Below are 25125 nucleotides of genomic sequence, written 5' to 3' on the forward strand. Positions count from 1 at the left end.
ACGCCAACGGGCGCACCCGGCCCAGCTCCCACACCGCGGCTCGGCTCTCGCCAGGGTAAGAGGTGGCATTTGGCACCTCGCGGCTGGAGCGGAGCTGGACGCCGCGCGCTGGGTCCTGCCACACGTCAAAATCTCTTACCAGGAATCTGCTGGCGGTTCTTAGAAACTGACAGAGGATGTGGGGAGCGAAAATAGCAACGCCCACCTCCTCTTCCCCACCCGCTTCCCGTCAGCGCAGCCTCCGGCCCCTCGCCTGCCCGCAGCCCCAGGGCGAGCTCGCTGCAGGGCCTGGTGCCACGGCCAGCCGGTCGCAGGGCTCGCCGCAGCCGGGCTCTCCATCTCTCCATCGGCAGGTTCGGCAGAGATGCTAAACGCCAGCCTGGCCACGCTCAGCCAGGCTCTCCTGCTGCCTGGCGAAGCCTTGGGGGTTTGCAGCCCTTGGCTGTGCTCCCCACTCTGCGGAGCGGCGGTGCCCTGGGGCTCTGGCTCAGACACCCGGCGGGTCCCAGCTGTGCTCCGTGAAGGATGAGGGCTGGTTCGGAGCAGCTCCGAGTGGCACCTGAAGCGGCGGCACAGCCCGCGACGAGCCAGCCTCAGCGCGGCGGTGCGGCTCCCGCTGGCCGTGGAGCTGGCACGGCCCTGTGCCATCGTCCCCCCGCTCCGTCCCCACGGACTCCCCGCACCTCCGGCACTGCCCAGCTGAGCCTCAGCAGCTGCGGGAAGGGGATCGCTCCCCCGGCTTGGTGCCAAAGGGCAGACCGAGCCACAGCCCGGGGACACTGCGAGGCCAGATTTAGGGAGAGGCATCAACAGCACAAACACGGAGGCTGAGCGCATCCTCCAGGAGCCCTGCAACGCCGCGGGGACAGCCCCAGGGTTTCCTTCTGCCACAGGAGCTGCCGTGGTCCTGCCTGGGCTGTTTGTGCAGCCCCTCGCATCGGGCAGGCTGGGGGACTGAATGGATGCCCTCTCCGGGCTGGAGGGTAGCACGAGGTGCGCTGGGCCCAATTTCAGCTCCCTCCCTCAGCGGTGCCCCCCTGCTTCCCACCTGTTCCTTCCACCAGCCATGACCCGGAGCAGGTTTCAGCCCCTGCCCCACTCACCGCAGCAGCTTGAGAGCAGCTGGCTGCACTGACTCTCCTTAAAAAAGCTCCGGCAAACAAACAAAAAAAAATAATAAAGCCACACAAATAGATCAGGACACCCCCCTGCCCAGTCCCCTCCCTGCCTGGACAAAGCCTCGGCACAGCCTCCCACCCGCTGCGGCACCGGCACCTCTTCAATTCCCGGTGCTGCTGTCAGGGGACTGTAACTAAGCCCGCTCCCGGCTGCCGGCATTAGCGCTCGGGCAGAAGAAAAGATCAAAAGGGGCCCCGGGCAGAAGAAAGGCTGCCGAGCGCTTCCAAAGTCACCTGGAAACGGGGAGCCTGACAGCGTCCCCCTTCCCCATTCAAAGGGCAGCGGAGGGGCAGGCAGACCCCCCTCCCCATCCCAACGCCCCCAGCAAAGCCGCTGTGCCAGCGCCCTGAAACGCCTCGTGCCCCTGACCCCCTTCCCAGCTGAGCCTGGGCACCTGCAACCAGACACCGGGGAGGTCAGCAGATGCCGAGCCGGCTTCTCCCGCTGCCCCATCCCACCTTGTCAACCCGATCCCACCAACACCTGCCTGCGCGGGGAACAGCCGCTCCCCTTTGTGCTGCTTTTCAAAGGCTCCCGAGCTGGCCAGCGCTCGGCAGCCAGGAGCCCACTGCAGCCACGGGACTGACGAAAGCTGCTGCGTTCCGAGATGCTCCCTTACCTCTAACCCTCCTCAAACCAAGGTCAGCATCATTACCAACAGCCCGTTCCCTCTCCCTCTAAAAAGAGCGAGCAGCAGAAGGAGGAAGCGTTTCCACCAGATCCAACAGCAAAACCGCTTTGCTGTTCCCCCCCGAACACTCACCACCTCCGTGCCAGTGATGCTGGCCAGCAGCTCGGTGATCGCCTCGCTGGTGAAATCGTTCACCGAGACCGTCAGACCATGGATCGCCGCTCCAATGCTGCCCGTTGCAATCATGGAGGGGGGGTACATGGCAAAAGTGTAGTCTAGAGCCGGGAGAGGGACACAAGGAGCAAAAAGAAGAAACCGTTAGCAAGGATGCACACGGTAAGTTCTTTCCCTGAAAAACTAGAGAGGGCCAGAGGGGTCCACCCAGCTTAGCAGAGAGAAAGAGGGGTGCCGTAACAGCGAACAGCCTAGGCATCAGGGCAGCGAGCTTCGTCAAGCTGTTTCTCTGGGTCTGTCTCACCAAAGAAATCCTGAAGATGAGGACGTAGCGACTTCGAGCAAGGCTGACAAAAGCTCAGCCTCAGCCCTGCCTTCACCCTGGACACCCTCCCGCAGTCGCAGCCCGTGCAGCAACAGCGGTGGCACGCTGGTTGTGCTCTCTCCTGGCATCCTTCAGACACCCACTGAGAGCCTGCGGGACCGTTATCCCACTTTGTCAGGGATAACAAACCTGTTCCTGAGCAGCAAAACGCTCTGATGTGGATGAAGGCAGGCGTGCAGCTCCCCAGAAACCAGGGCGTTGGGAGACCAGCCCCAGGTTACTCAGCAAGCCCGGCTCAAGCCCAGGCCGCCCTGCCTGCAGCAGCCAGCCCAGCCCCCGCAGCATCCCGGCGGATGGCTGCACCAGGAGCAGGCACCCACCTGTGGCACACAGGGCGATAAAGGTCTGTGCGTGTTTCTTCACCAGCTCCATCTTGTCCTTAGGCAGCGGGAGGCGGTGGAGGATGTGAGCCAAGAAATCATTTGCTATCACTGAGACCAGGTCCCACTTTAGCTTCTCCAGGACTAGAACCTCCCAGTCCTGCGGAGTCAGACAGACAGCACGTTATTCAGCAGGGCTACGCCAGGCAGAAAAACTCAGCGGATTCAAGGGCAGAAAAGGGCAGCGCTTGGGGAAGGGACAGTAGAACAGTACAATCCACAAGACAGGGAAGAAAAGAGGGACCATCCCCTGCTCTGCGATTATGGCACAAATCCAGCCTTGCGCTGCTGCAAAGCTGGGAGTAAAGATCAGAAGAGGAAGCGATAAATGTGGTTTCTTCTTTCCAAGGTGCAGCCGGATTAGCCTCCCTCCGACACTTCTCTGCTTTTCAAGGTTGCTGCAGCATGCAGAGGAAAAACCTGAGCAAGGAGCAGCAGGCACACTGTTCCCACATTCCTTCTCCGCTCCCGAAAGGAGAAGCTGCCGTCCAGGCTCCCAGGAGCAATCCAGCTTGAGGCTAACGCCACTGCAGCAGAGGGAACAGAGAACGTCACCGCTCTGCACGCCCCTCGGAGCCGGCCAGTGTGTTGACTCCCTCCTACAGTGGCTCCTTGGTGGGTGGGCGAACCGCAGGGGGCAACGGCTGCTCTGCAGCCTGCCCCTCTGCACAGCACACTGAAGCAAGGGAAGGGGGGAGAAACACGGCTGAGCTTTCAGGGCTGCATCCAGACAACCCAAGCGCCTGTACGGGACCTTCAGTCGCTACAGAGCTCAGGGGCTGTGACCAGGTGCTGAGGTCTTCAGCCCAGCAAACACCGGGCATGCAGCCCTACGGAGGAGGAACCAGGTTGGGCACCAGCATTTTGGCAGAACCTCCCCTACTCAGCACACCTCTTCTCTAAGAGAGCCTCCAGGCACGCTCAGCAGAGCATCCTCGGCAGCTTCTCGGGGGGGAAGACGCACTGAACAGCCACGCTGACCCCACCTCTCCCGCTGACATATGAGCAATGGCTCACCAGTGCTTCCCAGTTACACGCCAGGTGGCTGCCAACGTCCCCATCCCATGTTGTGGTGCTCCCTCTAAACCTCTACCAGAGATTTCTCCAGTATCTTCCACAAGCCAGCCTCTGCAAGCTGGGGACCAGATGGTGGGAAGGCCGGACGCCCCCCGTGGATTTCAGCTGGAGCCCAGGCTGCTCCTCTCATCTGCTCAGCCTCTCGCAGGCTCTTCCAACCCTGGGCATCGGTCCTAACGCCAGCAAGGAAACCAAAGGGCAGAGCAGCGACGGGCAAGCGTGTGACAGAGCCACCACCCAGCAAGCCCTGGTGTCACCAGTGGTACCAAAGCACCCATCCAGCAAGATCTAAGCAAGGGGAGCCCCATGAGTGGAGCCACAGCACAGAATCTGGGCCCCCTGCATTCAGTCCCCTGCTGCGCCATCAATGCCAAGGTCTCCGTGACTGACTCAGAGCAGCAGCTGAATCAAACCCAGAGACCATACACGTACTGGTCTCACTGGGCTGGGCGGTTTTGATGTTACATCTGGGTACAACTATGCCACTGACAGAGCAGTCCCGAGAGGCACAAGTGGCGTCTTCCCAGGATCATTTCCCTTCCCATCCCAGCAGCAATGTCTGCCGTCCCGTCCCATCCCATCCCATCCCACACCCAGCCCCCCCAGCCTCTCCCGGATTCCCCCGTGTCCTGAGCCATGATAAAGATCTCTGGCTCCCAGTTTCTCTTATCCTCTGGATCAGCAGCAAACCTGGTCTTGGCAACCGGGTCCAGGTGTGCCAGGAAGGCCAGAACATGCCCCCACGTCCCCCCTCACTGCTACCAGGGGGGTGACAGTGGCCCTGCGGATGTGCTGGGAAAGGAAAACACCCTGCGGGGGCTGAAGCTCCAGGTCTGGAAGGACAGAGCTGAACTGGGATTTGTATCAGGTATCTCCATTGCAGGACCTAGTCCCACCCAGCAGAATATCTATTCTTTTTCCAAGTAGTCTAGGATTACCGGGTCAATGCTGCTCACAGACGTGCCAAAGGGCTGCCAGAGCAGATGGATTTGAAGAAGTGAGATTTTTTTCATAAAGGCGATTTTCTTTTTTTTTTGCCCTTTTTTTTTTTTAAATCCACTCTTTCCCCTTACACAACAATACCAGTTTTGAGTTGCTTAAATGAGCAGCATTGCTCAACCTGCTCCAAATCCCCCATGAGGCCAAACGTGCCGTTTGCCATTTCACAGCCTGTGCTTTTCCAACCAGAAAGCAGCGTTTCATGAGCGCACGCTCGCTGCTCTCCCATACGGACGGTCAGCCTGCAAGTCTTTTGTCTATATTTTTAAGCCAAATCCACAGGATAAAAGCAAGAAGGAAACTAGCAATGAGCTCCAGGGCCTGGACAGTGCAGCACAGGTCACTGACAGTGCCTGGTTCAAGGTGGGGATTAGAACAGAGGGGAAAGATCAGGCTTGGGTAAAAAGAAAAAACAGCAGCGCTGGTCACTGGTTAAACTGCAGCAACACAGCAAGGTGACGCAAGCAAAGAGCTGCTGGAGATGGAGAGCTCTTGTGCTCTGTCCCTACCTGTTGCTCACCTGGAATCCACCAAAAAGCCGGCTGCTTGCTCGTGCGTCAGCCCAGCTCCTTGGGAAGGGGCACAGGACACTGCTGACGCCTTCAGCAGCCACTGCCCCGAGGGTGGGAGGCCAGGGCAGCTCCAGCCCAGTCTCTCCACACAAGCACGGCCCCTTTGCAGACCCAGGAAGGTCAAAAGGAGGACCTGGAGATTGCTGCTCATGAAGCAAACCCCAAAGGGGTCACTACACCTGAAGGGAGCTCCTGAGCACAGAGGGGACATCGGCCCAGCATCATCCAGGCTCTTGTTCCTTGCCTTTCCTCCCAGAGCTGCAAGCCAGCTACTGGGAGTCACCAGAGGCACACGATGTCCACACTGGTGGGGCAGAGCACCTGCCCCTGCTGGGACACGTTTTGTCCTAAGGAGAAGATCCAGGGTGCAGACAGGCTCAGCCGTGAGACCTCACCTGGATCAAGCTGGCTCCTGCCACGCCAGGACTGACCTGGGACAACAGCCTGCCCGTTTGCAATGCTCAAGAGCAGCTCTTTTCCAGCTAGCACGCAGGTTCGTCATCTTCTCCAAGCCCTCGTTGTTACAAAAGGCCTGATCCCAAGACCCAGCCGGCACTCTAGATGCCAGCTGAAGGCAACAGGCGCCAAGGACTGTCACCAGCTCACACGATTTAGCTCAGGGAAGCCTCTCTCCTGCCAAACCACCCTGCTCCTTGCTTCTCTCCTGCTCACCCTGGGGACTTCCTGCTCTCAGAGCAGCATGTCAGAATCTCTGAATCATTTTATCTGTGGAAGAAGCAGAACAAAAGGCTGCAAGAGATAGACAAGCAGGTTTGCGACAGCAGCACCGCTCAGTATAGCAAACATCCTTTTCCTGGCATTTTGTTTTGCACCTAATTGAATCAGTCTCTGCCTGGCTAGTGAAAGAGAGGAAAAAAGTGGAAAATGTTTCTTTGTTTCTCCCGCCTGCAGAGCCCACCCTCATGGAAGGGCTCTGCAGGCTGCCAGCACTGCCCACCGAGCATCCCATCACTGCGAATGCATCAGGTCCCTCTTCTGCAAGATCCCCCAGAGCACAGCTCGCCGTGCCTGGCCAGCATCTCTAGGGGTGGAAATTGCACAGCAGCTGAGTTTCCCCTCCACAAGCTTGCTCCCTCGATCCCTCCTGGCTGCATCCCGCAAGAAAAAATAAAAAATAAAGGAGGAAGGAAAGCAGCAACCATTTCCCATTGCCTCCCCTGCTCTGCCAAGGTGATCTCAGAGCACTGTCCTGCTGCAGTGAAACAGCCTCAAGCCCCTGGCTGCTGCCTCCGCACCCTCACTAGGACAGACCCAAGTCACCAAGCAGAGACTGTTTTACTCAGTTTACAGCTCTGCAAACTCAGTCTGGGATGCGACAGTCACACCAGCTTCTCTCCTTTTCATGCAGTGACAGTCGCTCCGTACACCAAACTCTACCCTCAGCAACACCCACACACCTGCTGTGCCTACACGGAGCCTGTGTAAACCCAGCTGGCGAGGCTGAGCAAGGAGCAGGGCGCCCAGCTCCCCTCTGCAGCAGCCCTGCCTGCAGGAGAAAAGGAAGTTGCACTCAAATTTTGTCACTCAAGTTGCTAAGGTACCACTTTACAGTATCACAGGCTTGATGAGCAAAGCAGGAGCAGCCTGCACCATATCGTGCTCGCAAGCTGACTCAAAGAGAGGGTGAAAAGAGCTGCTGATGTTGCTGCTGGCCACCCACCCCACCCAGTAGCTGAGGCACCGCTACAGAAATGAGCGGCCATGAAAGTCCATTTGCAAATAGGAAATCTGGGGGCAACGTTTGTTTCCATTCCCTGATTAGAGTTCAGGTCTGGATGTCAAGGGGAAAGGTGCCAGCTTCAGATGCAGAAACGGCCACATCTATCCGACCCATGCAACAAGCAGAAGGGAAGACAGTAAAACACAAGCACACCTTCTGGAAAGTCAGTGTTCTACCACAAGTGAGCATCCCTTTCTACTCAGCTGTTATCCCCCTTCTTTTCACTGCTCATGGCCTGCTGTCACGGCTGCTCCCTTCATTATCTACCTAGTGGCTTGACCCCGCTTACGGTCTTTGCTAGGAAATACCTGGCAGTTTGCAAAACTGACCTTAGGTCAAAGATTTCAGAAGAAAGCCAAGTTACTGGGAGCAGGCCAGGCAGATGACGGTGACCTACAGCTGCTCTCCCCAATCTTCAGGCAGCTGAACACCCTCCTGCACAGGCCAGAAAAGCCTCTATTTAATAAATAAATAAATAAAGGTAGGTTAGATAACGCCTTTTGACGGAAATCCAACTTCCTCCAAATGGACGAGTCCCTCGTTGCATCATTTCCTTCTCCCTAGAATAACTTCATCAAGATTTTGTTTCAAATGTGTCTTTTCTAAACTGCTGAGCTGGTGCCAAGCATCCCGGAGAGAAGGAAGCAAACCTACTGGGAAAGTGAGCCAGCTTCCTCTGAAAGGCTGGGGAGGACACGCTGGAAGCTGACATGGCACCGATCCATGAGAAGAGGCCAGGATGCAGCATTGTCCAAACCTTGATGAAGAAGCTCCCCTTCCCCTCCCCACCCTCTTCCACTGCAAAGATTGTGAAAGAGAAGTCATTACCGCAATTAGCACAGAGGAGGAAAACAGCAGCTCGCCCCGGTTTTGTAATCAGGGTATTAACTCTTGTCAGGTCCCCAAGCAAAAACAATGCCTTTACGTATCTTCAGATGTTACCTCCACTCCCTCTTTACAGCAGGGAGCAATGGGAGACTGAAGCAGGATTTGCTCCAAACAGGGTTAAACATCTCTGGAGAGCAAGTCTTGTGGTGGGCAGAGAAAGACCATCACCAGATCACGGACTACAGAGCATCTCCTGCCCAGGTATCTGCAGATGCCACAGCACCTCTCCCTAAGGGCTGTGGCTGGTTTGCGATGCCTTCTGCTCAGCTCTTTGACTAGCACTGGTTACCAGGAATAAACCCCTGCACTGCTCCACGATCCCAGCCATCTCCTTGGGAAAGAGAAAAGGGACCCTATTTTCCTGAAAAAGCTATCTTTGGCTATTCCAAGAAAGGACTTTTGACTCCCAAAATGAAGCCATTCTTGTCCATCTCAACTGCATACTGATTCTGGAGCATAATGATGACAGATCTGTGCCGACCATCCCCTGTGCCTCCTGTTGCACTGAGAGCAACAGAAAAAGGGTGCAGGGAAGGAGAAAAAGAGTGCAGGGACCTGCACAAACAAAAGCGAGCAAGAGGCAGCAGCCAGCACCTTCCTCCATCTCCACCCCAATGCTGCCAGGAGGAAGGAGAAGGGAAGATGAGCACTGTGGCACCGCTTAGCCACAGCTTCCCGCTGAGAAATCTCTGGGGGGAAGAAATAAAAAAGACTCTGAGTGAGGATGCATTCACATCTGAATGCAAGAGTGAAGGAAAGCCTCCAAGGGTGTGTCACGCACGCCCTGCTCACTACCCACCTGCACATCTCCTAACGGTTCTCCTTTGGAAGGAGCTTGCTACAAGCACAGCTCAAGATACAACTGAAAAAAAGCAAATCCTCACCGAGAATAAATGACCTAATAAATCAGAATGAAATACAACTGGGATCCACAGGAGATACGCATAAGGTGCCCACCAAGAGCAACCACTTGTAGCCCAAGGTCCATGCTGCAGAAATCGCTAGAGAGGGAGACAGCGGTGAAGCACGGCAATAAATTCACCTTCCTGCAACCCATATTCCTGTTGGACACAGAGCTTATCCATCACTCTGAAGGGACAGAAATCTGACACTGGCCCACAAGGTGCATTTTGATCAACTTCACGTTCTTGAGGGCACGGAGAGCACAGTCCATGCTTTGAAGTGCAGCCTGCTTGCCCACAAGAAGACCCTGAGGTACCTTCTGCTCAGCTTGTTGTTGCCTCTGCAACAGAGGCCGCTTTTGCCAGCCCAGCAGAAGAGCGAATGCAAACCAACTCCCATTCCCCCCCCGCCTTTTTTTCCAGCTCAGTGTTAACCCCCCCTCATTATCACAGGGCCAACAGGAACCCTCCCGTTACAGGCTGGGATTAGCTTCATGTGATGGATCCCACTCCTGGGAAGAGAGCCATGCAGAATCCATCGCTGGATGAGAAGGTGCTCTCAAGGGTGAAGTTTTACTGACAAAGCCTTTGCACACAGAGATTTTGTCTCAGCCCCCCACAGCAGGATGCCGCAGCGCGACCACAGCTCAGCATCCAGAGAAGCAACAAGCACTTGTGCTTCCTCTGTTCGTTCCCACTTCTCACCACTATTCATGGTAACGATCCACATACTTTTTTCCACAAGTGCTACTTTAAGGCAACAGCCACCCACAAATGACTGCAGGGAGAGAGGTATGGAGGCAAGGGGATTTTCCCCAGGCTTCACTGGCACTTGGAAAAACCATGTTCATATCAGAGTTCCCCAGTTACCAGAACCGTCTTCCGATTCACACCTGAAAGTTTTGTGGGTTCACTCCCCACCCTGGGGACAAATCATACTCAGATCATCTCACCCACCCCAGCCCAAAAAAACAGGTATTTAATAAGGTGATGACTAACCCTGAGAAATTTTCATAAGGCAAACTGTCTCCAGGGATGGTTGTTACTCGAAGTGAGGTGGCCGTTTCCTCCCGAGGGCTCTGACCTGCCAGCACGGAAGGCCCCCAAGAAGAGGGGTTCTCCAACTTCCTCCCCCATTGGCAAAGTTGAACTCAGAGGTTTGGATCTTTGCTTTGAACTTTTATCAGACGTGAAAATGCTTTGCCTTTCAAAGCCTACACAGCTTCTGCCCGAGTGTACAATGGGAGAGCTGAAGTAGCCCCGCTTGAAGCGTGGAGCAGGACCTGGGTAGCAGCAAGGTCCCACTTGTTTCCATCACCTTGGCAGCACCGTCAGCCTCGATGGCACAACCCGGCCAGCTGGATCCCTGGTCAGAAAAGCTCCCACCCATTTTACTGGTTAAATCTCCACGGAAAGCTTCATTTTTCCTGCTGGTGTGGAATTGCATCTCCTATGTCACGCCCCTGTGCAACCAGGGCAAGTCAGAGCCGCACGCCCCAGCGGCAGCCCCCGCCTTGTGCCCCGCCAGCTGCGCAGGCAGGAGCCTTTGTTCTCCAGAGCCGTCACTGAGAGCGACCCAGCGCCTGAGCGCGAGCTCAGCATGACAGCTCGGCACTGGCAACGAGCGCTTCAGGCACAAGGAACATTCTCTGTAACCTGGAGGTGACAATTCTGCTTCCACAACAGCGAGGGTGGAAAGGTCCCCACCAACAGACATCACACCCAGCAGGGCAAGGAGGAGAGAAGGCTGGTTACGGAATGCAAAGGAAGGCAAAGAAATGGGAGAAAGAGAACAGGAGGAGACACGGAGGCAGGTATGCTGCCAAGGAGCAGGATGCGGGAGATAAGAGAGCCGGGGAGGAGGTAGAGGGCTTTTTGAGATAGGGGTGGTTACCAGGAGCTGCTGAGGCGTGATGGAGTTGTCTGTGTAAATGCAGAGTTTCTCCACAGTCAGCGGCATGGTTTCTCGCAGCTTGGAAGCCAGGAGCATGCAGACAGCTCCCAGAAGCTGCAAGTGACTTTTCCGTGTGGAGACTGACGACAGGTAGCGATCCACGTAATTCATGGCCAAGGGGAAGACCTCTTCTTCACACTTCTGCTCCTCACACACCTGACAAAACCCAATTACAAAAATAAAAAAAAATAAAAGGAAGTTTTAAACAGCACAGGACTCCCCAGACCCTGCCTGCACTGCAGCTTCAAAGCTTCTGGGCATGATGGTGTTTCACACTTATCCGCAGGGCTTTGAAGACACCTCGGCGCTAAGGAGTAAATTACCTACAGGCGTTAAGCCTGCAACGTCGGTGGGATTACACCACCAACAAATTTGACCAATGCCTTAAGCCTCCACCTTCCTGCGGAAAAAGGAAACTGCTTTATTTGGCCCCTTTTCTAATTTCTCCTGTTGGGGATGTCTCCAGCCAGCTGTACAGCAAAGCTGCCATTTTCTGCTCTGTGGGGACCTCTGGAGAAAATGAGCAGTTCCAGCAGATCTCCAGCTGGAGACCTAATAGGGCAGGATCCACAACCACTGCTGGCAATCCCACCTGAAGTGGTCCAGAGACACCAGCAGAATCAATGGCAGAGCCCAAATCAATGGCCGAGCCCGAAAGTCCTCCTCCCTCAGTCACACGTGTACCACAGCCACGAACAGAAGCTGGGAGCTCCGAATTTCAGTCCTCTGCTCTTATCTCTCCACCAGTATCAAAACACTTGTCATATTTAACTTCCTTCTTTAAACACAACCATCAAAATATTGAGGTTTCTCCTCATGTAGCAGCAACCACCACCATCCTCCTTCCAGCAGCAACTGCCTCCTCCTGCACAGACTGTCACAGCGCCAGGGACACCAACACGCACGGTCACGACAACTGCCAAGTGTCATCTGCTTCTTGACTGCCTTTAGGGCTTCACAGGAACAGGCTCCAAAGCAGCATTTATCTAACTACCCTTCTCAGAAAGGGAATTGCAGAAACAGAACAATAATAGCAGGGGGAGGGGGGGAATAAATTTAAAAAGCAAGATGTTCATTATTTCTTTTGACAGAAGCAGGCAGCTTCTTGCAACAGCAGCCAGGGTGGAGAGCAGGCAGGCTCGATCCCAGCGTCATTTGTCCTTTGCAGAATCTGTTCTTTTTTTCTCTATTGAGACTGTTCGTTCTGGCCATCTCATGAAGAGGCCCATGAGATTTTCCCCACTGAACTGTATCCCACAGAGCCGCATTCATTTTTAATTTAGGGAAGTAAATGGTAGCAATATTATATTCCCCCTTTAAGCAGGCATTTGCAGCCCCATTCGGGAAAGGCAAGCCGTCAGCCTGCCGGCTGTGCGGCTGAGCGCTCTGCCCAGAACTTTTGGGGGGCAGGGGGTGATCAGGGGGGCCGATGTGGGGTGCACACAGGTGGTGGGTTTGGGAAGGGATCTGCTCCTCTTGCGTGAGGCCACCACAGCTTCTAGCACAGCCAGCACCCGCAGAGCCACTACAAACTGCACCCCCCTTCCTCCCCACCGGCACAGCCCCCCCCATGCCGCAGACCTGACCTCCGGCGCATCCCAAGGGGACTTGAGGGCTTTCCTGTCCCCTGGGTCGCCCCTTGCACCACTGCACGAGGCGATCCCCCTGCACCCCCCAGCCAACAGGGGCCGGGTGCTCCTGCCCCGTGCCTCCCCCGCCGCCAGCTCCCTCCCCCCGCAGCAGCAGCGCGCACGCTTGCAAGCGCGGCCGGCGGGCAAGGACCGGCGCCGGTGGCCGGGCAGGGAACCGGAGCTGCGGCGGGGAGAGGCGGCAGCGGAGGTTCCCGTACCTCCAGCATCCAGAAGGCCAACATCTTCCGCATGTAGGGCTTGATCTCCCGCTGCACGCAGTGGAAGTAGGAGACGCTGGGGCTGTATCGCTCCTCCTGGCTCAGCAGGTTCTGCAGCACCCGCCGGTCCCCCAGCAGCTGCGGGTCGCGCCCGGCGCGGGGCACACGGGGAACGGCTTCCACGCACAGCAGCTCCATGGGCGCGGGCAGTGCGGGCAGTGCAAGCAGTGCGGCCAGTGCAGGCAGTGCGGGCAGCGCAGGCAGGCACCCCGCCGGCTCCGCTGCAGCCGCCGCGGGACGCCGGGAACTGGCGGCGCTCCCAGGGGGCGGGGCCGCCGCCCGCCCCAGGGCGACCCGCCAAACCTGGGCAGCCGAGGGGCGGCGCCACCGCCGCCTCCAGCCAATCCGCGGGCCGACCGGCAGCGACGCGCCGAAACCGGGCGGTGACCACGCCTCTATTGGGCGGGGCCAGAGGCGCGCCGGCGGGCTGACAGCACGTGGGGCGGCCGCGGGGCGCTGCTGCCATGTTGGAGCGGGGTGGGGGTGGCGGGCCGGACCCCCAGGGGCTGGCCCCGGCCCTCCGCTGCGGCACCCCCTTTGCTACCAGGCGCCATCCCCGCTGCCCGGGCGCTGCTGAGCTCTCTGCAGGCCTGCCAGGCTGCAGAGGGGCAGCCCCCCAGTTTGCAGGGAATCTTCAGTCACCCCCATTTACAAATTTCTGAGCAATTTTTTTTCAGTATTTAGCCCCATACCTTCTAATTTTCGTGTGCGTCTGACCAAAGCCCTTCAAGGCTATGAAAATAATCAGCTGTGCACATGCTTGGAGCTGGTCCACACCGAGCCTGCTGTCCTCCAAAAGTTACCCTCATGTTACTACTGGTGCAGCTCCGCGGCAGATAGCAACCTCAGTGTCTGCCGAGATAAGGGTTTGTCAGGCTTGGCTGGTTTTTCCAAATAATTAACAAATTGTTTGGAAACACCTTTGCAATTGTACACTGCACGGCTGCTTACTCGAGGAATTTCAAAGTCTTTCGAATAAGTTTGTACGGATACTTGCACAGTACCGCTTCTGCACTGGTACCTTCAGTCTGCTTCTACTTGACCCAGCAAGAATTGCTTTCTGGTATGGGAAGCTGAAGACAAGGCACTGTACTACTAGCCACATTGGCTCTCTGATGTTTGTCACTGTCTACAAAAACTGCAGCACCTTGACTTTGCTAGTGCCAATGGGAAAGGTCAGAAAACTGGCATAAAGCATGCAAGAGTCTGTAATTGGAAGGGGGAATGGATTGCCTTCACATTTGCACACTAAAAGCTCCTCACTGAGTTGAGAGAATTAGCTCAGGAGGCCCATTTTCAATGAAAGCTGCCAACATCGTTTGCAAAGGCAACATGCCTGAGTGGGATGACCTGCCTTGTATAAGCCCCTCTGCCACTGGAACGGTGCCGTGACATGGCATTTGCAGCAGCAGTTGGAACCAAACGATGATAATCACAAACACAAGGGGTGGGTAATACATTCCACCAGCATCTCTTGCTCTGCTAGATGACATCAGCCAATTCTGACTGCCTTACCACCTGAAACGCAGCCCCACAGCAGCATGCACTCCTCTAACACCTCATTGCACAGGGCAGTGTATTCCGCTGCACAGTGCTGGGTTGAGAACGTTGTACAGGGAATGGGATCGAGAAGCCCAAATTCAACTTGCAGCAATAATCTGTATCTGCAGTCCTGGTGAGAAAGCTGCTCCTGTGCAGAAGGAGAAGTGGAATTTGTAGAAATCAAGGACATTGGGGATGCAGTATCATCCAAGGGGACTCAGATGAAGCACCTCCGACCAGTTCTGCTGGAATATTTCTCAGTATATACACTTGTATGGATTTTTAGCCTAAGGAACAAAGAACCAAAGCAGTGATGTGTCACAATAGCTACTCCCCTCCCTTCCCGACAAGTCACTTCAGAGTGTGTCATTTTGACACATTTAGTACTTTTTTGTATTTTCAGTCATCTAAAAAGAGCCTTTTAATGAAGAAAAAACACACGAAGTTAATAAGTGTAAGTAAAACAAGACTGAAGTCTTTGTTCTCCCTTCTCAGGATTTTTTTGTTGTTGTTGAAAATGAAAAACATCTTTTTGATCAGAGTTTTAGAGGTTCAAAATACTGCTCATGACAGTGAACACAAAGGTCACATACATAACACACATTTCACGTGCTGGAATCCCATTTCCACACTTGTACAGATGGCTTTCATTTTCTGCAAGGTATACGATACATTGCAAATTTTTAATGATGCTATCAGCATTGATTTGTTGTGCTGAATGCCCTGAGAACACCATACAGCACAGTAATGCGGAACTGGAGAAAAGAAGGGGGGAGGGGGGAATCAGATCAATCCCATCCCTGCCTTCAAATGAAAAAGAGGAATTTTTGTAGGTGAGATGAGATTCCCAAATCCCTTTCCCGACTAACTTTCTTTTACCTTACAAATAAATCTTCCAGTGGTGTGGGCAAAAAATATTTGAACAATCTATGGGAGAGATTTCTGTGGACGAGTCAGCTGGTTTTAATCCGGGATGACCCCCCTTCTCCACTCCCCCACTCTTTCATTGTGAGCAGCATCCCCCATTTGTGCAGGGGAAGAGAAGGGCCCCATGTCCCACATTTTTAGTAAAAATAGACAGCAGCTATTTTCTTTAGTCAGGCAAAGGGAAACCACAGCACTGGGTTCTTGGTCCTTCTGGTTTCTGGGCTATGCCTTTTGAAATTGAAAGTTTCAGGCCCTTTCCCAGACTTCATGGTCTTTCTCCTGTTTCCCAGTGTCTGCACGGCGGTTCTGAAACAGCCCGTTCGGCTGGAGCTGGGCTTGGTGGCAACCGTGGGCCATAGGACACGGAGGGGGAAAATGAAGCCTGTTGCATAAGAAAGCGTTCCTTCCAGATGATGACTTGGCAAAACTGATGCCTCTGCAAGCCACATTATCAGGCTAGAAAGGCAAATTACAGACTGCAGGCGTTCTAAAAAGCCTATTGTGTGGGTGTGCGGAGGGAAAAGAGAAAATTCCAGGAAAACCAAATTTTGGTCAGTGTTGTCCAGAGATAGTCAGCTTCCTGGCTTTGGCAAGAGAGAGCACAGCAACATTAAAAAAGGAAATTCCTTCAGAGTAAAAATTAAAAGACCTGATGGCTTCCAGACTTCCAGGATCTCGAACCAGCAATGTTATTCTTTGCTGAATCATAAAGGGGGGTCATTTTTTTGGTATGTTGATGATGAATTAAAACAAGTAACCAGCAGCTGGAGCTTTTAAAGAGGCAGTGCAGATGCAGGTCTGTTTCCGATTGGCAGCCGGTGTCACACGTGGCCTTGGATGGAGGCTAATGCCATTTATCGGGATGGTCATTCTACAGGGACATGTCCGTAAGCCCTTTGCTGCAGAAAGTTGTTATCTCTGTCACTTTGCATAAGAAGCAGACCTGGCCCTAAAGGCTGTCAACAAACATGATCAGTACCTTTTCTACACTGGTTTCTGTGTGCCTTCTATTTTATATCTACCTTCCGTCCAGTTTTGATCTACCAAGAGCTAAACCATTTTCTTCCTCGGTCATACTGCAACTACAGCATCATCAGTGACATCAAAATGAAACTGCCTAACTTACATGAAGGACTTGAGAACCAAATCCAATGAGCAAATAACTATCTAATTTGCTGTAGGAAATCCCCCAAATAGAATGAAAAACAGGTACCATGTTGTGCATGTGTGAGAAAGAGTGAGGACAGTATTTCACACTTTCTGGTTTGAGGATTTCAAAGCACTTCAAATGTCCTGCTCTGTTATATTTTACATCCAGTTTTCCCTAAAGGGACAGAGCGTAACTATTCCCAGCAGGAAAGAACAAGGGCTGCAGCACACAAGGGCTAGCAAAGTGCACCGTGGCAGTTTGGTGTCACGCGTCTGTGTTTGCCAGAAGTCCCTGCTGCTTTACAAGGAGATGGCCCAGTTTATGGTCCATCACACGCGCTTAAAGCACTGCTAAAGATGGACTGATACTAGCAGGTCAGGCTGTGGGATGCACAGCTTCGTCTGCTGATACGGCAGCAACAGGGCAGACCGCTGCAGGGAGGTGGCTCACGGGCCCATCGCAGATGTTTGCTCCGGCACACAGGAATCGGAGCTTGCAGGCACAGGGAGCTGAGGCATCTTCCCCGCTCGTTCAGCCATTCCCTGGTCCAGCGGGCAGGAGAGCCGAGGATTTCCTGGTCTCGGTCCCATGCTTAAACACAAGGCTGCCGCCTCCCCTGCCCGTAGCTGCCTCTCTCTCCTTTCTTGTATCTCATTCATTCTTAACGTAGGAAGAATGCTTTCACTGAATTGAAGGGAAGTTTGGTTGAGTACTAGTTTAACATTTAACCCAGGGGATGTCTTTCCTAATATCTTTCCCATTACTGGCAACCACTGCATTCCCTTTCCTCTGACTTGGTCAGACTTCTGAGTACAACTAATTAATTCTGAGTGGAATCATCTGAACACTGAACCTCAGCAATGCTTAGATGTAGCCAGTAGTGATATACACAGGAATTCTGAAGTTTGCTGCTTCAAAGGCCAAAATGCAGTTTTTTCATTGACTTAAATCCCCTTGTTAGAACAGCTTTTGGTACAGTTTGGACCAATTGTCTATTTAAACAAACATAAAAGCGTGACTGTTGATACCGTTTGGGTTTATGCTATATCTCTCATGTCTGCATCTGAGCATACCTGCTCCTGGGATATATATCAATTTAATAATATGAGCTCCTTAACCAGGATTATTAATGGAAAGAAAAAGTTGGGTGTAGGGAAGCCCTTCTTTTAGGAGAATCACAAAGAAGCGATTGGAAAGAGGTATAAATGGATGAAAAGAGATTCATTTGTAAACATGTATTTAGCAAGCAATTCACTTTCAGCAAATCATTCAGGAGAAAATTTCCAAAGTGGTTATGGCTTTGGAGTGTCTCAATTTTGGAGCAGTTGGGCCAGATTTGACTCCAGTGGAGCCAGCCCAGTTTGCCTCAGCTAACAGTTTAGGCTAGCAGAGACTTAAATGTAGTTTCACCTGACTTTTTATGAAAAGCATCAGGACCAGTTGGTCTTCATCTGTCATTTTAGCAGCTGTTTTCTGCCTTAGTTCCCTTTTCCTAACGAAATCTAAAATTAAGTCACATTTTCATTGACTCAAACTCATACCATAGCAAGCCATCCCCAGGTGAATGTTCAGTTTTGCTCCCAAATCAGCATTTTAGAAACCAGCCAAATTCAGCTGGTAAAGACAGAAAGAAAAACCATAGAAAAAAAATTGCAAAGCTGAAACCAATCAATTTCAGAAAGCAAACTAGGCTTGGAAAGCCCCCAGCTGTGATATATTTAGTTCATTTCAGGGGATTATCTGTGGTTGCCAATTATGCAAATTGTTAAAAAATACTGCCCTGAAATTTTACATATAATTTTTTTTTTTTTGCAACACCCTTCCCTTGTCCATCCTTCCTGCCTTTTCCTGCCCTGAATTGATCTTGTTGCCTACATCTTGCACACCCCATCCCGTAGATCAGATGCGTTTAGGTTTTTCTAAGAATTTTTGGTTACATTGTATTTTTATTTGATGTGGCAAGCCCAGCACCTAGCGCCCGTTTGCCAATGCAAACTGCCAGTCAGCGAGTCAGAGCCAGCTCAAGGCTTTTCAGCAGCATGTACAGCAAAGATTTGTGCTGGAAGAAGGACCAGTCCCACCTGGTGAAGTGATGGGGGAGACTGGTCCAACTGGAACAGGAGCAGTGAGAAAGGAAGATCCTTCAAAGGTGGGCTTGATGCTCCTGCTGCAAGAAGTGGAGTCTGTTCTGGGATGAGGGTGTTTGCAGCACCACGAGCCTGCGTCCCAGCCGTTTGCTGCCCGGTAGCGCTTAGCCACGTTTTCCAGGACCCCACAAAGCAAAGCAGGCAGCAGAATCATGGCAGCAGGGCTGGAGCCAGCCGGCCCTCCCGAGGGAACGGTGTGTGATAGACCAAGCACTGGACTGGCACGCGGGATGGCTGGATTTTAATCTTGGCTTGGCCAGGTGGGAAATGGGGATGGAGACTGGGTAGGTCTTTGGCCAAGTCTGGACTAGGAGGATCGTTCCCCTGACAAGGGATCACGTCAGGACAGGATGGTGGGCTCAGAGTGGGTGCGCTACCCCGCTGCCAGCGTTGCAGTGGAAATACAGCGGGACCGAGCCCTGGAGTGGGCAGGAATCTCATCAGATCAGTCAGGTCTGTGCTAGGTTTTGTTCCTTGGAGGGAGGGAGAACTCCGCTGTATGAGTGTTTTTTGGGGTAGACAGAAACCAATTGATACCCCACTGACTCCCCCCAACTTGTGGTGCACCTGGCTTGCTGTCACCTTCCAGCACAGGCTGAGTATAGGCTACAAGGGCTTTGAACTAGAGGCAGACCTTGCAGGCAAGAAGCCTTTACTAGGAGCTTGCTAGCTGCAGTCGGTTCACCTTTGGTGTAACTGAAAGGAAACATCTTGTACCAACCCCACATCAGCCAGCATATGCCTACGCAGCCAGCAAGCACCACGCTGAGCCGCTCTCACGTCCAGCAGAGCAGCTGTGTCTGTGCGTGGCAGACCCTCCACTCTGACACCCCAGGGACCGCCCCAAAGCCCACCGTCTTTGCTGTCAACCTCGCTTTGCCGCACTGAGCCCATGCATGCGTAGCATATGTGTCTTCCCCCACCTAGGCAGTGAAGAATGCTCGCCCCTCCAGTTCAAACTGCAAAGCCAGAAAAGGAAAATTTTAAGGATCTACAAACCACGGTGATTAAGTACAGGTGAAGAGGAACGTCACACCCTTGTGTTAATAAATGAAAATAAAATACAATCCACAGAGCACCACGGGCATTGTTCAGGGAACCTGCAGCTTTGAAGGCAAATCTTCTCTAAATATTACACTATGCTCCCAGAACAGCTCTCCCTGAAGAGGCACAAGTGTCACTATTTCTTATGATTGTCACAGCCAGGTACCTCTGTATATCCCCGCAGACGTATACAGATCAAATTCATTGAGATGCCAGTATCTGTAATAAAATACGGATGCATTTCTCCCAGCAGTTCTGGTAGTTTTATATTATCTACATATGCTTCTGCATTCATATCATCAATAATTACTGACATTAACAACATGCTAATGAGATACACTCTGTGAATGCACACACATCACTGGGCAAGCGGTATTCCCACTGTATTTAGGCAGCTTTTTGGTGGAGTGATTCCAGTATTTGCCCAATACATTAACCATTACTTCCAACACTAACCTGCTGCTTTGCATTTGCTCTGAGCCTTACAGCACAGAAGATGCTGTTCCTGCCGGTCCACTCTGCCCCCTCCTAGCACCACAGCAGTGAGGAACACATCAGCTGAAATCAGCAGTGGTTTATATGGCTGACTGAGTTAGAAAAAATGGTATCGTGTCCTATTCAGCTACTCCTACTACAAAGCCAGGCTTCAGCCACCCCAGCTAGGCGTGCCAAAAGCAAGTCTGCAGCTAATGCTCCTGCCCTGTATGTGTGAGCAGGAATACTGTCCTTCTCACTGGACTACAACAGCCTGAGCAGAAGGGAATCAGATCTACTGCAGTGCAGCACCAGCCAGCCTCTGACCAGGATACTGTCTGTAGCAATTAAAAGACTAACTTCCTTCCCACTGCAAACTGACAAACAAAGAGGTTCCTGCAATCAGGCATGAGTGCTTCTGAGTTTATTTTTGTAGCTCTTCAGCATTATTTACAAGGCAAGCTGGCAGACCATGTCCCCAAAACAAGTGTTAACGTTGGGGCAGCAAACAACCTGCTGTGGGAGTTAGGGGCTGGGCCAGCCCGATTTCAGGGGTGGAGGACCTGAAATCCAGCTGGATATACGCTTTACTCTGTGGCTGCCGACACAGGGATGAATCCATGGTATCTGGTCCACACTGCACAACCCTGTCTTGCTACCACTGTTTTGAAACTGTGCAACATAAGCTGCTAGTGATGGAGGAAAGATGAGGGGATGGCAGTGCTTAGCAGACCTACAAGGAACGCAGGAACATACCCACTTACTGACGGGGAAACTGGGCCAGTGAAATGACCGATTCATCATTCCCCAGCAGATGAGTGCCAGGCCTAGACGGGAGTCTGAAACTTCCAGATCCCAGCGTGATGCTGTGCCTGAGACCCACCACAATCAAAGTGGTCGCGTGCACAACATCAGTACCACGTCCTGCTCAGGCACGCTCTGGTGTGCTTGGTGTTGGTGACGCAGCTCTCTCCCCCAGGCACTGATCCGTATGGCACCCACTTGCACGTACTTTCCACTGCTCTGCGATGTAGGGCTGTAAAGGCGCTGAGCAGTAGCTCCTCCCTGGGTGACTTTCCATAGCCCAGCAAACAAGAGGACCTCGCAACTGTTGTTGGCTCTTCACCTCCTTGGTGGGGGAGACTCCCTGCTGCACAGCCACCTTGCCAGTCCCCGTCCAGGCTCAGGGCAATGATAAGTGCAGAACTGCTGACCAGCCCCATCATCGGAGCCACTGATTATCTGCACAGCTTGGCTCAGGCAGTAAGGAGTGGAGGGTTTGCCAGACCTACTAGGAACTGCCATTACCATAAAAACATCCCCTCCTTCCTAATGCATTTGAGCCAAAGCCCATTGCAAACAGCTGAAGGATGCTGGCCCAGCAGCTTTAGAAACAGCTGGAGATGCTGGAATTGGAGATGCTGGTTCATACCTGTAAGGTGTTACAGGGCCAAATAAATGGCTGTCACAGGGGCATTACAGGGATTACTGAGCAGTGCCAAGGGAAGTGACCTCTCTGGGAAGCCATGGTCCTTGCCTGCTAAAACCTATGAGGGAACCAGGAGCGTGTGACAGATGAACACACGAGGAACATGGGGACAAGGACACACAGGTCGTCATGGCCTGGCAGGTGAGCGGTGTTAGCTTTGCTGTTCCTTGACCTGGAATGCCCCTGCCTTTGTTCTGCAAGCGTGACTTTGGAACAGAGATCTCTGGAGTCTCTCCTTTGGCTTTTCCTTCTCTTTTGGACCAGCATGGTCCCCTGGCCAAGCTGAACTTGTTAACATGACCCTAGGGAGAAGAAAAGGAGATACACCTTCACCACCCAGCACAGGAGGGCAAGCAGGCGAGAACTGAATAGGTGGAGAGCTGCAAACAGCAAGTGGAGGAAGCACACAGAGAACTGGGCAAAGCAGGGAAGATGAGCTGCATTGCTATGCTCATTCTGTGACAAATGTGTGAGGCTCAGCTGGCAAAGTGCCAAGAGGAGACGACCGGTCAGACTCGGCCAAGGAACTTTCATTTCCCAGGCTGAGCTCTGAGAAGCACACATGATGGAAAGTAGTGACTTGTTTCTCCTCCCACCTGAGCTCCAGGGGCTTCTTGCACTCAGAAAAGGCAAACGTCAAATTGGCACAAGAGTTTGACTTCTCAGCCCAGAGACAGACAGAAACTGGGAAGATGCATGCATGCTTAGAGAGCCAGAAAGAGAAAGAAAAGGGAGGATAAGGAGAGAAAAATAAAAGCTAGATCAAGGGCTGAATTTTCAAAGGCACTCAGCAGCCAGCAAATCTTTTTGTTCTTCAGGCAGTGGAAGAAGCAGGGTCTGGAATATTCTCAGCAAAAGCTGAGCTTTTTTAGAAACCTGCCCCCTCCCCTTCCGTGCCTATGATTAGAATTTCACAGAGATGAGAACTGTTTGATTTAAAGTATAATCCTGTGGTTGTGGATGTAAGCACAGGTCTGGATGTCTGAACAGAGGCTGCAAGAGACTCACCACCCCTCTTCAAGCAGCCACCTGGGAAAGCATGCCAAGCCCGGTGTGCTCTGAAGCGACTTGGCCATCATCTTCCGGAGGACCTGGCCTCTCAGTTATGGCCTTCACTGTACAAACACCACTGTCCTACCCTGTTTGGCAGCTGACAGACCTTCTAGTGCAAAAAGTGAGTGTAAAGACACAGAGACTGGCTGAGCCAGCCTTTCAATAATGGTCTGAAAACTTGGGAGAGAGTCGAACACAAAGCACAGCAGCCAATTCCTGGGAAATGGTGACTGATGAGTTCAGCTCCTGTCTTGACCTCATCGAGGCTGGGGAGTACAGTCAGTTCGCAGCTGCCTCCAAAAGTTATCAAAAGACTCCAGGTCAGCTGGGATCTTGCCTTTTCCTTGCCAGAAAAGAATAAACCCTTAATAGCTACAGAGGAGGAAAGACAGGAGGCCCTAGAGAGATGCAAACAAGTTGGAGGTGATGGGAGATGACAGTTTGACCTCACTGCTACTAAAATTTCTGGTATGCCCTGCAGTTCCAGGGCCTTAGCAAAGGAAACTGGAGTTATCCCCGGTCCTGTGAATCCCTCTCAGGAAGCAGCTACTGAAAGAGGGACCTGCCTGATGTTGGGAACAGCCTCTTGGGAGATGCTGGGATTGCACCCCATGACACGAGAGAAGGCAAGACCCTCCTTCAGTACCCACTTGGGAAGAATGTTTCCTCCACACTGGCTGTGCCCAGTACATACACAAGCAATAAGGAGACCCTGGGAGTCTCCCCCAGCCCTTGCCACCCCCCACCCCCCCTAGCTGAGGCCTGAGGTGCCCCCTTGAAATCCGTTGGCTCGCCTGGAGCTGCTGAAAGGCATCAACGCATCACTTGCATTTTGGACGGAGCCCCCCTCCTGCGGTCACGCTCTGGGGCAGAAGGGTTGTATGCACTATTTGCAGTTACCACTTGGCTGCCTGGTTCAAGATGCAGCTGTTTGGTCACTCGGGGGAATCAGTCAGCCCCCTCCCAAGCATGCAGGGTGAGCAGGAGCTCACTCGTACTCAGGCAAGGATCAGGTGATGTCTTACTGCACAAAGCACAGCTGAATACGGAAGGGCTTAATTTTTGAACAAAAGCTGTGACCAGCTTCAGTGGAGCCAGGAGCAGATTCTGCTTGAATTAAAAAACAAAACCCAAACCCTTTCTGCTGGCAACAGTAATGAAAGGAACGAGATCTGGGTCTTCTTAGCAAACTGCTGGGCCTGGGAGTGCTTGAAAGGTTTCCTAGAGACAACAGCGCAGTGCATGGAAATGTTTTCCATTTGCAACAGCACTCCTACCTCGTTCTTCTCAGTGCACCAACCTAAGCATGACCTTTTGGGATTTGACAGCTAACAACCAGTCCTGGCTCCTGCCACTTCCTTTTGAGCCTACAATGCCAAGTTCTTGCGATTCCTAAGCAAGATTACAAGCCAGAAAGAGCTTGGGTATTCTCTGGATATCAAGACTATCTTGTATTCTAAAATGCATGAGAGGAGATGCTAAACCACATGCTTCAGAGTCAACACCATTAACGGTTCTTGCAAATTATCCCTAGTCTGCTTGTGCAGGGTTCTTCTGTCTTCCTCTGAGTCAGCTAATACCGGCCTCTTGGAGAGAGGAGACTGTTGAATAAGCCTTAGGTTTCACCAGCACAGCTATTTCTATTTTCTAGGATCTTAACAAGTTTCCCAGAGAGAACAAGGAGCATTATTTCCCTCACCCAGATAATATGACGTACAATAAAAATATTTAATACATGTTGACAGTGGAAAGAAAAAGTACATATTGGAAAGAGCCAGGAAGTGTCAGGGCTTGGGGATTAATTTCCTAGCTCTTTTCTGCCTTGCTTGGTGGCCTAGGCAGACAACTTAGCTGCTACATGCCTCAGTTTCCCTCCAGACAAATAAGATAAAGGAGGTATGTAGGTCTCCACGGAATTCAGGAGAACTGTGGCCAGAACCCTCTGATATGTGTGCAAGTAGAACTCCAGCAAATGCATTTATTCTGCACTTACCTGTCACTAAGCCTACTCCATATTTAGATGATTAATCATTAATGATGTTTGTTTATTAATGGTGTCAAAGGCCTTCAAGATGGTGGAAAATCCCCAGGTGAAAGATGGCCCAAGATCTTATCTTCAAAACAACACTATAAACATGTAAACAAAGGCTTTCATTCTCCCTGAAAATGACATCATGCAATAGAACAACTGCATCAGACCCTTGGAAAGAGACCTAGTAATTAACTTGGTGTAAATTAATCCACTTTGGTCAGGATTTAGAGACTTCAATAGCTGAGTGCTAGCTTTTGTAGTGACAACTCCCAGAACACACTTGGAAGTGACCTGCCTGCCTGAAGTGGTGGTACAGGCTCTGGGACTCAGGAACCAAAGCTATTATTTGCCTTACAATGGGTAAAAAAGCACCCTGCACCCCAAAATTGGGGCTTTTCAGGCCCCACGCACACCAGGGGAGACCGAGAAGGTGCCAACCTTGCTAGATAAGGTGGACAAAGGAGCTGCATGAGAAA

At 52.5% G+C, this 25125-nt stretch overlaps 1 protein-coding gene across 4 annotated transcripts in view; it reads right to left on the reverse strand.

The window, feature by feature from the left end:
* Positions 1-25125, reverse strand: part of CCND3 (cyclin D3) — a 46755-nt gene that overhangs the window by 2438 nt on the left and 19192 nt on the right. For 2 of the 4 annotated variants that reach the window (XM_005447058.4, XM_027816622.2), the window contains exons 2-4: positions 10823-11038; positions 2690-2849; positions 1943-2085 (exon numbers count right to left, since the gene is read on the reverse strand). In XM_005447058.4, the coding sequence (XP_005447115.3) occupies positions 1943-2085; positions 2690-2849; positions 10823-10993 (474 nt within the window). In that variant the 5' untranslated portion in view covers positions 10994-11038. Of the gene's footprint in view, positions 1-1942; positions 2086-2689; positions 2850-10822; positions 11039-12731; positions 13452-13483; positions 14300-25125 lie in introns of those variants that run through there. The other 2 variants (XM_055727852.1, XM_055727851.1) reach the window with 2 other exon arrangements.

The sequence above is a fragment of the Falco cherrug genome, chromosome 16, assembly GCF_023634085.1.
Source record: "Falco cherrug isolate bFalChe1 chromosome 16, bFalChe1.pri, whole genome shotgun sequence".
Lineage (NCBI taxonomy): Eukaryota > Metazoa > Chordata > Aves > Falconiformes > Falconidae > Falco > Falco cherrug.